This window comes from Rhamphochromis sp. 'chilingali', assembly GCF_963969265.1.
Source record: "Rhamphochromis sp. 'chilingali' genome assembly, chromosome: 15".
In the NCBI taxonomy this organism is placed as follows: Eukaryota; Metazoa; Chordata; class Actinopteri; order Cichliformes; family Cichlidae; genus Rhamphochromis; species Rhamphochromis sp. 'chilingali'.
Window position 1 is genome coordinate 14813821 of NC_137942.1, and position 15358 is coordinate 14829178.

Sequence of the window (15358 nt, forward strand, 5' to 3'; positions counted from 1 at the left end):
TTTTATTTAAACACACAAAATAAATCAAACAAACAACAACAACAACAAAATCCCGAAAGAAAATAAAGGGTCTGAATGATTATGGGTTTACTTAAAAACCACAAATTTGTTTGCTGAAGCTTTCTTTTGTAGTTTCATGCTAACAGAGTATTTTAAGGTGACCCTATAAAAAGGTTGTTGTAGAAAGTATGTGTTATATTGACCATGTAATACATGCTAATACATGGATTATTATGACTCTGTGCCTTTTTTTAAACAACTATAAAAGGCACATTTGGGTTTTTATTTTGAAAGGAGAGAGGGGACGTGATATGGTATTTATTCTGGCGTCACTTTCTTTCTTTCTCCCTCTTACACACACACACACACACACACACACACACACACACACACACACTTCTCTCGGCTGGACGGCTGGAAGCGCACAGAGACAGAAGATGGTGGCGGCTGCTGCTGCCACCGTGTTGCCCGCTGCGCCTGGATTGCGCGCACAGCGTTTTTGCGCACGTGTAGACGCCGGTGCGGCACACAAATTGTGATCAGATAACCCGGTAATAGGACAATTCTATCTCTCACTGTGGACGGCACAAGGGATGGAAAGGCAGGACGGTGCAGCAGCAGCCCTAATCTAGCCTATCATTTGAATCTTGAATCACCTGGAGGTATGACGATATTCTTTGTATCCTGCCCAATTAATCAAAGTGGCCGTATGAAGGCAGCGCTGTGCTTTAGCCTGTGGGACTGTGCTACTGGGGGGAGTGGGGAGGAGGTGGAGACCTTTTAATTAGCCCTACTTTCTCCGGGGCTTTCGTCGTCTGGCGATTACAGGGGGGACCAAGCTGTCGTGGGCAAACTTTACTTCATATACCAGGAAGGACTGGACTTCACGCTGCCTGCTCCAGGGGTCTGTTTGTCTTCGCAGATTTCCGTCTGAGACACCACACAGCCGGGAATGGTCAGGATATTAAGACAATCTGGATATTTTCCTTCTTGGGGCGCACTGACGATGAATTGGCCACAGTTTGGATGTGAATACCAAAGCAGCGCTAACAAAACACTGATTTAAGACTGGCTGGGCTATAGCCTTGAGAGGCGCGCGAATCTGTGGAGTGGTCATTGCCGTCTGAGCTCTTGCAGTAACGCCGAATAGTTCATTCGCATCGCATCTCGCTCCTGCAGAACTCCGTGCACAAAATATCTGCCGAGTTCGGAGACGCAGTGACTGTGGAGACTCTGGAGTGGAAAGCCAGGCGAGGACGGGGCGCCGTCCATGAGTGTGTTGGCGATTAGGCCCTGCGGCAAGGAGCGTGGGGGTATAAAAATAAAAACTCAAGTGGCATGATCCCTGTATCCGGTGTTAACCTACGCCTTAATTTTAACCGCTGACCTTTTGGATCGACACAGCAAACGACAAAAGCTCGAACCACTGCGTCCGACTGGCCCTGGATGAAGTTTTGCTCAGTCATGTAAACTTCACATGGTTTAGTTCACTTGACATCGACGTGTATGGAAGTACAAGCGTGGGTAACTGAGTGGATAAGCGGAATTGGACACGCACCAGCAATGAAAGCGGGCTGAGCAAACACAGAGTACAAAACAACTTGACAGAATTGAATCTGGGTTTTTTAGACACATTTTGAGAGCACCTTAAAATAACTTATCCTCTCAGTCCTATTTGTGTGTGTATGTGTGTATTTTTCAGCATTTCCCTGTACTCACAGTATTGTGTAATTCTGTCCGTTTGGCCAAATAGTTTCCAATGAATGAAGCAAAGAGCTGGCTGCCTCGGCAGAGGAGGCACTGGGTGAACCTTGCAGTTTCAAGTGCGTCGAGTCAAAACATCGGGAATGTAGAGGAATGCAGGGATTGACGTCAAGAATGGCAGAAATGAACTACTCAGAAACTTTGGATGGTCTGCTGGTGTTTCTGCAGCCAGAGCACAGAGTGTGATTTTTCTCTCAAACTTTTTCCCCAACCCTTCCTTTTTAAAAAAAAAAAATTCTAAAGATTGAACAATCATACTGTGTGGCCACAACTTTTTGCCTTACTTCATTTGTGTTTCCCGAGAAATAACTGTGCCTTCTGCCTAGTTTTTGGGTTTTTTGTAATTTTTTTCTTTTTGATAGATTAGAAGAAAACATGGCATCCCCCCAGCATCAGCAACTGTTGCCTCACAACACAGAAGTGAGCTGTGACTCAAGTGGAGATGGAGGCGTCTCGGTGAGAATTGGCAGTAGTGTCAAACACAAGCATGGAGGCGGGCCGCTGGGTTCAATCGGGGGAGGCTTCATTGGTGGAGCCAAGCACTGCAAGTACAGCATTTCCTCTAGCTGTAGCTCTGGGGAGTCCGGATTGAGGAGGCCGGTGGTCAAGAGTTTTCGTTCTCACAAAAAGATGCCACAGCTTTTTGAGAGATCTGCCGGCCATTTCTGGGACCCAAAGTTTGACTCTTCTATCCTGGAGGAGGCCTGTAGAGAACGGTGTTTCCCTCAGACCCAGAGACGCTTCCGTTTTGTGCTTTTTTACCTCCTAGCAGCTGCTTTACTCTGGGGAGTTTACTTTGCTGCCAACCCTTCCCGCTGTGATAGGGTTGCTTTTCTCGTCCCCACTGCTTCCTTCCTCCTTTTCTGCTTCCTCCTCTTCCTCTTAACGTTTACCAAACTGTACTCTCGCTGCTACAACCAAGCATCTCTGCTCCTCATCCTTGTAACCTTCATACTGACCCTGGCCCCCCAGATTCAGACATCTGGCTTCAAGGACCCTGAGTCTCCAGCACCTACACTTGATGTGGAAGAATTCAGTGGAATAGGGACCACATACAACATGTCATATGAAAAATTTGTGGGAGATAGCAACTGGTGTCCCTGTCTTTCTCCTGTAGGCACCTTCTCCCTTTGCATTGAGGTTCTTCTGTTGCTATATAGCGTCCTCCACGTTCGTCTCTATGCCTCTGTCCTCCTTGGGTTTCTCTACTCCATCTTTTTTGAGAGTTTGGGATGGCTGCAACTGACTCAGGTAGGCGAGAAGTGGAGCTTAGCCGCCCCATCAGATTGGGATACTCTAAGGTGGTTGGGCCCAGCAAAAGCCTTGCTTCATCTCTGCGCTCACGCCATCGGTATGCACCTGTTCATCATGTCTGAGGTGCGGTCGCGGAGCACCTTCCTTAAGGTCGGACAAGCTATCATGCACGGCAAAGACCTGGAAGTGGAGAAAGCCTTGAAGGAACGAATGATCCACTCTGTTATGCCCAGAATCGTGGCTGATGAGCTCATGAAGCAGGGCGATGACGACATAGGTGATCATTCTGTTAAACGTTACTCCACCAGCGGGGCTGCTGCTGCCATCTCTAGCCCTAAAAACAATAAACGCAAGAAAACCTCCATCCCCCGAGGCCAGATCATCTTCAGGCCCTTCAACATGAAACGGATGGAGCCTGTCAGCATCCTTTTTGCAGATATTGTGGGCTTCACCAAAATGTCTGCCAACAAATCTGCTCATGCCCTCGTTGGACTTCTTAATGACTTGTTCGGACGATTTGATAGACTTTGTGAGCTCACCGGCTGTGAAAAGATCAGCACTCTAGGAGACTGTTACTACTGTGTGGCCGGGTGTCCCGAGCCCCGACCAGATCACGCCTATTGCTGTGTGGAGATGGGCCTGGGCATGATTCAGGCTATTGAACAGTTCTGCCAGGAGAAGCGGGAGATGGTGAACATGAGGGTGGGAGTCCACACTGGCACCGTACTGTGCGGCATCCTGGGCATGAAGCGCTTCAAGTTCGACGTTTGGTCAAACGATGTCAACCTGGCCAACCTGATGGAGCAACTAGGCGTTGCTGGGAAGGTGCACCTATCACACGCCACTGCCAAATTCCTGGATGAACGCTACCAGCATGAGGACGGACAGGTCATGGAGAGAATAGGACAGAGTGTGGTGGCTGACCAGCTCAAAGGTAAGTGAGAAGAAATGATAAAGTAGAGTGAAAAACATTTGTTGCTTTTCGATCTGCTTTATTGTAGATTGGCTGTCGGTTCATCGGCATTAAAGTCGATGTGTTCTAATACTTTTACCCTACCCACAGAGGAAATGTGTGCTCACGCCAGCATATTACTATTTCACCCTCCAGGTGAATCAAAGCACTTGTGAGGAAGCATTTGCATTGGTCAAGGTCAGAACGGAGTTTAAGCATCATGTATTATACCTGATGGGCTGGCAGGGCTTTGAGTGTGTTATCAGTGCCCTCTGTGGCACTGGTACTATGTGACTCTATCACAGACAGACGCCATCTTCTTTCCCGTCCTTCCCTGCTCTTTGTTCTCTTCTTCAATTACATTGCCTTCCAGACGTCCTCAGTGTGTTGCGTTCCCGTTACCTTGCCCTGAACCTCTGGGATTGCTTTACAACTTAATGCAACTGTCACCTTTTCTAAAAGAGATTTGCCTGCAGCTATATCCTCAGCCCTCTATCTTGTCTTTTATGCTGCTCGACTGGAGGCTTTTTTTATATGATGCATTTATGCAAAACGCCTCAGTGTGACTAAATGTTGGCTTAACTGCTCTTCTCGTCATTTAAGGCTTTCTGATCCATTATCAGCCATTGTAAGTGAAGTGAAAGTGTCTGACTAAGGTATTGCAGATGGTGTTCATCTGCCCTTTTGAATTAGCATTTTGGGTTTATTTTTGCTTCACTGTGCTGCCTTGAAGGCTGCATGTCAGATTTTGTCCAGTGCATTTTAGGCAGGAATTAGTGTGAGCACAAATTAGCAATTCAAATGTAGACATTAATAATTTGGGCGCATAAATTATCAGTGTATTTATATACACATCATTTCCCCCCAGAGATCAGTGCTGGGATCAGTCAAGGAAAAGGAGCGACTGAAAGTGCCCTTTGTTTACCAGGCGGCAGGGCCGATTTATAGGCCTGCATTTTCCTCTCATCTTTTAGATTAATGAGCGACTACCACACTTGCTCTTATGCTTCTTTTATTTTTATTCTGAAGATAAATGTCTTATCCAGAGTGCTATCGCCCTATTCGCCTCTTCTTTTCCCCTTATTCATGCCTCCTTTCATGCCTCCATGTATTCACTTCCCCCCATAAGATTTATCTTCATCCTGTAGGTTTCCTATGCCAGTGACAGAGCTGGCTGTCAGGAGAGAGTTGTTCTCCAGCGCTGTAAAATTCCCTCCGCTGTCTAGCTCACTCTGTGTAAATCTCTTGGGTACCACTGCAGCCAAGCATGGATTGTGTCTGAGTCTGGTTCCTGTTGCTTGACTCAGAAGTAAATTTCTCCGACCTAGACAGCGATCGCCGTCTGGCTGTCTTTTATGTATCTTTGAAGCACTTTTTGAGTTAGTGTAATGTTTTAGTTTCTGGGTTTTTTTGCAATTGCACTATAAGTTGGAGGTGGGTTTCTGACCAAAACGTGCCTACTTCCAAGTTTATATCCTCTTATTTATATCGAGCTGCTTTTAATATAAGCTGTTTATGGTTCATTGTAAAAAAAGGAAGGTTCATACGGAGGGCAGCCACGTGTGGACAGTTGAGTTTTACAGCTGCGTCCTGTTCCCTCCTCAGCTCTAAACCTCAGTAGTGAGGAGTTTTAGGAAGAAAGTGATGAAATTGGGGCCGAGTTTGCATCCTGTTCTTGTAAGTAATGCAGATATTACAGTTTATTATGAGCCTCTAATTGTTTTCGTTGCACTTGAGACACCTTTGACAGAAATACCTGCTACTGTGTTTCTAAGGTGACGTGGCGATGCCTGTCTTATCTAGCAAGGAGTCAAAAACCTGAAGGTGTGTTTTTTCTAAGCAAAACAAAATTAAATCTAACAAAATTCAACAATAATCAAATATTAGTCTGTAGAAATGCTGAAAAATATCATGAAATTAGTTTGGTCAAGGCAAAAGTGATGATCTGCAACATCAAGTTGCAAGTCTACCCCTGAAATATTCAGTTTGACTGCCACGAGGAAAAAAAAAGGAGCAAATCCTCACTTTAGAGGACATATAACAATTAAATATATATTGCTCATTACTTTATGGCATTTTTTAGAGGATTTGCGTCTTAATTGCATAATTTAAAAATAGTATTCATAGGCAGTTGGAGCCTTACCATAAATCATAACACGGTTTGCTGGAAGGATATTATGATATGATTCTTCTATAAACAAACATACAGGCTTTTTATCACGTAGCTATCTATGCTTTTTGTTTGTTACTTTTTCTTACTGGAAAAGCTATATTTGGCTCCATTTCCCCAGAAAAGTACCTGCATACGTCTTTCCTTTGTGCGCAATGCAGAATGATGGGACCTGCAGAAGATTATCCCTTTGGAGGAGACTGTCGGTGTGGCCTTGTTATTTTTCTGCTGATGACAGAATCGCCACACAAAACATTGCTCTTCTCTTTTTCAAGAAGCCATTGTTTCCTGGGAAAAAATAACGTTGTTTTTTATTTTTGGCTGATGCTTACTGAGGATTGCACATACTACAGTAAGAATGAAGTTATTGCTTTCATAACCAATTCATGTCTTAATCTCCACAACTTCAACAATATTACATGTGAGCAACTAGTAGTTACAGCTGTCACAAGTAATGCCCACACTGCTTTGGATAGTTAGTGAAAACACTTCTGATAGATACTCTTATAATGAAAAAGATGGAAAATGATTGTTAGTAACAAACCCGCAGGGATTTATCATCTTAAATTGAAGGTCCCTTCAGCTTTATAGAGTTTCTTAGTAATCTTTGGAGCTGTCACAGCTTTTTCAGAAGACGGGAAGGCATGTGTTTTCAACCCAGTAGCTCTAAAAACCTACTGCACAGTGCCTGCTCAGCACCAGAGAGCAGACAGACACAGCAGAGCCAAGTCTAATGACCCACATTCATGGGCTTATTTATATTGGTCAAACTCATGTTGTCGCCATTCACAAAAGATGCAGGTCCAGTCCTGGGGGCGCTACATCATGTCCATGTATAGCACTGCCCACAATCCTTCCAAAAGATGCTGGCTCCAGATCTGGATTCAAATGTTAATCGCTTCTAAGCTGGGCCTATCTCTCAAACAGACAAACAATGCCTCCCTGGCAGACAATAACTTTGCTGTATAACTGCTGGGTGTGCAAGTTCACCTCGGTGACTTGACTTGCTGCACAGGTGGTATCCTGTCACGGTACCATGCTGGAATTCACTGGGTGAATAAGAGCAACCCATTTTCTTACAAATGTTTGTAGAGGCAGTCTGCATGCTTAGCTGCTTGAGTTTATACACCTGTGGCCATGGAAGGGTTTGGAACACCTGAATTCAATGATCTGGCTGGGTGAGTGAATACTTTTGGCAAAATATTGAAAGCCAGTGATGTGCTTTCCCTGCTCATGACTGTGAAAGGGTCTGCCTGGGTGTGAAAAACTCTGCAGATGTCTGGGTACCCTCCAAGTTGTTGTGACAACACAAACTGTCCTACACAGCCACCAAACTACAAGAGCACCAACAGTGCGTGTGTCCTCAAACAAAACTCCACCCTACTACATATTAGTACGAAGAGAACAACTACTTGTGTCCAAAAGTACATAAATGAATGTTTTTTTTAAAAAGAAATGAAGCAAAATGAGAAGCAGTTGCTCCACTTCACCTAATTTGAACCTCTGATAGCTCTTTTGTACAATAGGCTCTTACCAAGAATACTCATTACAGCGTTCTCACTAACCAGCTGCCTCGAGGTTTAGCATGTTCGTGACCTTTTAATAAGTCATATTGCTGAGCGAAGCTGTGTCGGGCGGCTACGTACAGCATTACCTTCTCTCACCCTGTTTTCATCTCTGTGCCCTGAGGGAGATTTCTAATTAAGCAAGACTGGGTAATCTCCTTGGCTAAAGTGATTAATGTTAGTAATTCTCCATCGTCATATCTTCCCTCACTGGCCTGTTGTTATCCCGACCACGGAACGCATCGGCCGTCTCCCTGCCAGCCCTTTTTATCACAGCAAATGATATTGATTGCTTATAATGAGGCTGTCATAGCCGTGTGTGTTTGTGATGAGGAAACAAGGGAGACAACAGCAACCAGACAGGGTTTGATGTCGTGTAGATATCAAATGAAAATAACCAGGGTTTGTATGCAGAAGGCAACATGTCTCTTTATTTTGTGAATTTGTAGCACCGCCTTTACCCCTTGCTAAGAATTGATTAGCTACATTACGGTATAATTGATTTTTTTTTAGCAAAGACCAAAACCAATTTGCAAAATGTCTGTGTCTCCAGCTCTATTAATATCCTTTAACATTTACGAGTTATTGACAGTTATTTTTGTTTTGGTTAACTCGTGCACATGTACATATTAGCTTTCCCATGTCTGTACCCCTGTGCTGTTCTATAGGGAGCTACGGTCACTCAGCAAATTGCACAATATTTCCTTTAAGCTCAGTGGAAAATTACTTACAATGGTTTCTACCTGTGACCTTGACTGGGATAAATGAGGCTGGTTTTGTGGTTATGCTTAGAGAAGCAGAGAAAGAGAAATGAAGGTGAGAGAGACGATGAAATGCATTTAGCTTTGGTCCTGTTCTGCTGGGAGAGACCTGGTTTTTGACCAGCGGATATTAGTAGCTTAATGAAAGAAAAGAAAAAAGAAGAAGCAGAGATACATCTCTATTGGCTCACTGTATTTTGCATTCATTGGTTTCAGTTTTGAGCTCTGGAGTGAAGCACACATAAACAAAAATTGTCTAAACACATTAAAACCACTGTATTTTACTGCCAACGCGATGTGGACGTGTGTGTGTGTTTGTTTGCGTGCGTCCACTGCCCTTATACTGCTGTACTTGACAAAAAGTTAAATGGTTTGGCTTTTTCACCCTAATATGTATACGCAGCTGTCTTCTCCCCTTGCCAACAACAAAATACCTGGCATAATTTCTGTCTAGCCTCTTGAATCCAAATCAGTATGCACACACAGCATTCAGCCCTACAATTGAAAGACAGGGGTGGCGAAAGTGAAGTGGGCTGCATTTGAGCGCTTGGTGGGGTTATGAGAGGCATACATAGGGCTATAGACATGCTAGACTGTTGTGGCACAACTGTTAGGAAGGTAAGTGCGTTAAATAAGGGGTAGGTAGTAGTGGACTGAAAGTGGGACAAAACTGCACAGAGGCAGCCAGGGGAAAGCTAAGCTGTTATACAGTTTTACAGTGACCAAGCAGAGGCTAGAGCACCTTGGCTTTGCATGGCAGATGCCAGGTTGGCCTAGGGAGTAATGGCATAATACATCACATTGTTTGATATTGTACAGCACATATTATAGTTCAGCACGGCATGGCACTCTAGCCCCCAGAAATGCAATCTCACCATTTGTCATCCTTGGCCTTATCATACTGAACAAGTCTGCAGAGCCTCAGGGTGTCAAGCTCTGCAAACACAGGTCCATTGTGGCAAGGTTATTGAAGGAATATGATGTGGTGATTAGCTGATTATTTCTTCTTTTTTTTAATTGCAGCAATCATTTCGATAATCTTCTGTGTCACACTGTTACTCTGCAGGATTAAAAAACGAGAAAAAAAGCTCTTTTCGTTCAGGAGAGTTGTGTAAGCAAGGGAACTGCTCGCTGTTTTGACCCAGCAAGCAGTAAAAGATTGAGGAGGAGCTGTAATGAGCTTCTGGATCAAGAGCAGGAAAAGCAGAAAACATACTAATGTAAAAAAAAAAGAGCTCAATGAGCTTTCATTTAAGCTGATACTGTGGGAGATTTTTATTTATGTTCTGAAAATCCATGCATCCCCATTGTGATACGCCTCCTCCTGACAAGTGTCAGAGGACCCTGTAGACCTCTCAGCCCACCTATAGGGGACAGCTGTCCTGTAGACTCAATGCTAAAGTGTCCTACCTCTGTCTGTTGTGACAGAGATGACCCAGGGCGAGGAGGATGAGAGGACCTGATATCAGCAGCACAGCTGTCTCCGTGATAAGACGCTGCACTTGCAAGCAGCTGATATGGCTGAGCCTGTAGAATACCATGTGATGTACCATGTGATGTAGTATGTGGAGTGGAACATGCCTTGTTTCATTTTTAAATTTAAGGTAAGGACGTCAACTCAATAGTTTTGCTTACAAAGTATAATTCGCAGGTAACATTTTAATGGTTACATCGTGGATTTTTAATGCTGTGTACTGTAAAAGCCATCCATATTGACTCGATATAATTATTGCAGAATAAATGTAGTGTTTTGTTGATATTGTTAAGGTGACAAGAGTGACTGCTTGAGTGTTTGTGCGTCATGTTACTAGTATTTCCAGATTTAATTCGCCAAAGTCAGGGATAATTTATCAATTCTTTTTCGTTCCTTGTCTCTGGGAAAGTGGTGGGAAATTTTCCACCTTCTCCTAAAAACCTGTTTTTGAATCACATTGTGTCAAAGTGCTTGATTTGTTCAGTAGGAGTCAAAAATATGAAATGGAGACCTGCTGTCTGTTGCAGGCATTGTCATTTCTGATCATACTGATGTCATTGTAGGATCTGTTTTGGTATAAGACGAGAGCGGGCCTCTGTTTCAGCTGCTTCATTAGCCACCATTAAACTGGAGGCTTAATGAAGGTAAGCTAATGTAGTGGAGCCATGCATTGAACTAATGTGTGGAGGTGTTTGTGGACAGATTTGTCTATAATTAGTCCATAACTCAGGAGGTTGTGAGTAGTGGAGGATGGAGGGAGTGCTGATTTGCAGGACTGTAAACATAACTTTATTGTGTGTTACAACAATGTTCTATAACTATAATGTAAACAGTTTTGATACCTTCTCATACTTTTTGCATTTGGAATATTTATTAATATCCTAAAGTAACAACCTTGTAGAAGACCAGAGATAAAGCTATTTATCTATACTCACAGGTTACTTTGGTACACCTATTCAACTGGTTGCTAATGCAATTATCCGTTTAACCAGTCACGTGGCAGCAACTCGATGCATCTAGGGATGTAGATGTGGTCAAGAGGACGTACTTCAGTTCAAACTGAGCATCAAAATGGTAAAGAAAGGTGATTTAAGTGACTTTGAACATGGTATGGTTGTTGATGCCAGACATGTTGGTCTTAAAGTATTAAAGAAACCGCTGAGCTACTGCTGCACACAACCATCTCTAGGATTAGAGGGAATGCTCCAAAAAAGAGAAAAATATCCAGTGAGCGGCAAATCTCTGTGCTGAAATGCCTTGTTAATGTCAGAGGTCAGAGGAGAATACTCAGACTGCTGTGATAGGAAGGGAACAGTAACTCAAATACCCACTTATTACTGAGGTATGCAGAAGAGTATCTCTGAACGCACAACAAGTCAAAGGTTGGAGCGGGTGGGCCACAGCCACAGAAAACCACACTGTGTGTCATGGATTTATCCTTCCTTGTATTAACAGTTCAGTCTTTTGGTGGTGTAATAGTCTAGGGAATTTTTTTTTTTTTTGGGGGGGGGGCTTTAGTACCAGCTGAATATTGTTTAAATGCCACAGCCTAACTGAGTATTGTTGCTCCCTTTATGACCACAGTGTACCCATCGTCAGCAGGACAGGGGCACCTCCAGAAATTATTCAGAGGTGCCCATATAGGGGCCACAAATAATATTGGGGTGGTACACCAAAAACAGAATTTTCAGTTTTAAATGTGCTGCTGTCAAATATAGGTCACTTGAAACATATGGCAAAAAAGAGAGAAAGAAAGACTTATATCACTGAAAACAGGTACATATGAAAGCCATATGAAAACAAATCCATAATAATCTGTTTTAATTGATTGATTGATTGAAAACAGATCACCTTCAGATTCTTATCATGGATAAGTAGACAAATCTGCAGCATGTGCTGTCATGTCATTGTAGACCAAAATCCCAGAAGTTTCCAGAACCTTTTTAAATCTGTGCCATGAATAATAACGGCAGTTTTGAAGGCAAAAAGAAGTCCAAACTAGCAAGGTGTACCCAATAAAGTGGCTGGTAACACAATAGCTTGTAATAATGTAAACTTTCTTCAACACAGCCAGAGTTTTTAAAGCAATCTTCTGGCTGTTTTCCATGATTGCATGCAGCAAGCCAATCTGTTACGTGGCAGGAGTTTTCACATATGCAAATGTGCTGAGAAGATCAGTTTGTATATTTCCCTGCATTCAAAATGTTCCCTCCTGCAGCGAAGAAATAATAAAATAGAGCAGAATGGAAGCACGGAAAAGAAATAGCAGCAGAAAAAAGGAGAGGGCATGCAAGAAAGGTATTAAAAAAACGATCCAGTGAGAGACAGACAGATGGATAGATTCCTGTTTTGTTAATGGCTTTTGTGTGTCTGTATTTCATAACACCAACCTGAACACAACACATACGATGAAGACGTTACATCTCCATGCCTGTTAGGAGGAGGATGAGAGAACCAGACTTCCACTTAGTGTGGACAGCTGAACACTCACTGCAGTTATAGTACTTTTTGCCTAAAGTATTATCTGTGTTGGTCTAATATTTCCACGGCCTGGGTGTCAAAGCAAAGACACTAAAATTGACGTCTTGTACGTAATTTGCCGAATCCTGCCTGCGACTTCTGGTAGAACATTGCTATTTGACGCCCTGGTATACGCACTCGCACACATGCGCTTTGCTCCAGCTGTGCACCCTGGGCCTGCAAAGGCTAATTGCCATGGCAACGGGCTATTGAAAGAGGTGAGGGTCAGCTGGCTCTTTTTAAATGGAAGGACAGGTGATTTGACAGAGAGAAAGGGTCCAAATTGACTCCATTCAACTGAATTTCTGGCTTTCATATTTCGGTCAAAGCAATGCGAAGACTTATTTTTGTGCGAGTCCAGCAAGAATAAGACAAACACATGCGGCTATACTTTACTGTCTGAGCTCTAAAGGACACCTACGCAAATAGATTACACACTCCGAGGAGCTCAAAAATTCATACACCCTGAAAAAATGGAAAGAAAGTTAAACAAAAAAGAATCTTTCTTTTTTGTCTCTCTGCAGCTGTTGCTATCCCACTGTGTGCTCTGTGTGGTTGTTTATTTAGATCTCTGCTGGTACACTGCGAGTTGTGAGCTGTGTTATCGGCCTAGGCTAGCTTGCCTCGTGGTTCTGCAGACGCTCTGGTGATAAATTGTTATCATGAGTCACCGATGCATCCTAAGCTTCTTCCCCCCCCCCCCCCCCCTTTGTGTTCAAGGGTACAGAAAATGCCAGCACTCCTTTTTAATAGATGCACACCAGCCTTTACTGACACTGACAGATGGTGCTCACTCTTAAGGTGACACACAACACTCAGTCCACCCACAGCGCACCTCTCAGTCACAAAACACCTACTTTTGCAATTTATTTATTTATTTTTTGGTTTGAGCACGCTAACTGCAATCACCCACACATACAGCCACACCCTTTCCATGTTTGTAGTGCTGTAGTGACTTGTTAGTGTGCACAGCGGGAGTGAGTGTGTGATTTTCATCACGTTTCTCCTCGTACGTTGTGTGAGATTTTTATTTTCATCACGTTTCTCCTCGTACGTTCACGGCTCCTTTGGCTCACGTTAAAATGCTGCTGCAGAGGGAATTTAATCACCACGTTTGGAGAGTTATTTAATTGTTATCTTTGCACTTTTTTTGCACTTTAAATTACTTAAGACTAGAGGTGATCGATCGTTTGCTCTTGTTGCACCTGTGCTGTGGAACAATCTCCCGATTGGCATCCGGGCATCTGATTCTATTCATTCTTTTAAATCACAGCTTAAAACATATCTTTTTAAACTTGCCTTCTCCACCTTTTAATTGCTGGTTTGTTTGTTTGTTTGTTTGGTTGCTGTGACCTATTGACCTCTTGTATTAATTCCCTCCTATCTTTCTATTGGTGTCTTTTATTATGGTGGTACAGCTTTTATCTTGCTATTACCCATGTGCTGTAGTCATTCTTATTGGTAGCTTTTATCTATGAACATAACTCGTTATTTTTTATTTTTTTTATCCGTTATCAATGTTTGAACCTTTTATTGTTTTATGTAAAGCACTTTGGTATGCCCAAGGCTTTTAAATGTGCTCTATAAATAAAGATTGTTGTTGTTAAATGGCTATATGAATTATGAATGATGAAAGATGACGGGGAGTCGGTGCTTGCTTAAGCCTGCTACCGTACTCAACATGCACGGATTGATGGAGCGCGTTTGTGTGGGCGTGCTGCATGAAGTAAAAAAAAATAAAAAAATGTTTTCCTCCGTTTGAACTTGTGGGCATATTTGGGTTTGTTGTGAATGCACAGCGGTGAAGTTCTTCATTATTAGCAGCTGGTAAATTCACTTTAGAGTGTCTGAGGCCAATTTTAGCTCTCTCCTTTCAGTGGATGCGGAAGTATTTTGAAATGTTTGTCTCTCACACCCTTCCTGTGTTACTGTTAAGGACATTTCTGTAATATTTTTGACCTTCCTCTTGAACCATTTAGGTTTTTTTTTTGTCACCCTTGTCTCACTTTTGTGTAATGATTTTCTGTTGTGTAATTTTGTCTTACATAATTCAGCAGTGATGTGCTTTAACTTTATTCAAAACCTGCAAAATTAAGTTAAAACTGACTGTTATCTTCCAGTTTACGCACAGTATAAAAACATCAGCAAGAGTTTGAGCTGTCACCTGAGAAAGCTTCTTGCCAAAAACAAAATAAATCAGTTTATACTTGAGAAAAAGAACTGTCGATGCTCACAAAGCAGGACATAGATATACAAAAGTGTCAAGAACTGGAGTGAGAAGTATCACCAAGAAATTCAAAGAGAGCCACAGAGTACAGAACAAGCCTGGCAGAATTAGGAAGTGAAAGATTTCAAAGACTCTGGAAAGAAAACTAGTGAGAGATGTGTCTAAAGACTCCAGAACAACTGCCAAGACATGAGTGGATAGCTTAGCCAAGTCAGTAATTGTAGTCTGAAAGAAGACAATCACTGGAACCGTACACAGGAATGGACTGCAAGGCTACAGATAAAAAAAAAGCTCCACTTCTGTTGGAGAGACACCTTCAAGCCAGACTGAAGTATGCAAAGGACAACCTGGAGAAAGATTATAGATACTGGTCATATGACATGAAACTAAAGCTCTTTGGCCACAGAGATGCTGCTTATATTTGGAGAAAGAAGGGAGAGATGTACAACCCAAAGGACAGCATTCCCCACGGTGAAATGTGGTGGTGGAAGCGTTATACTGTGGGGACGCTTCAGTGCATCTGGAACTGGGAATCTCATCAAGGTAGAAGGAATCAGGAAGAATGAAGACTATGTGAAGAAAGCAAATTCTATCGTGTATCCTCATCATTTCATCAGTTGAATTCACGAGGCTTAACCTAACAAAGAAATGTCAAGTTGGTATTTGTTCTG

General features: G+C 42.8%; 1 protein-coding gene across 1 annotated transcript in view; it reads left to right on the forward strand.

The window, feature by feature from the left end:
* The first annotated feature begins 394 nt into the window (after positions 1 to 394).
* The window catches only part of LOC308410847 (adenylate cyclase 9), a 42294-nt gene continuing 27330 nt past the window's right edge, over positions 395 to 15358 (forward strand). The window contains exon 1 of the mRNA XM_080904496.1: positions 395 to 3952. Within this exon, the coding sequence (XP_080760622.1) occupies positions 2140 to 3952 (1813 nt within the window). The 5' untranslated portion in view covers positions 395 to 2139. The remainder of the gene's footprint in view (positions 3953 to 15358) is intronic.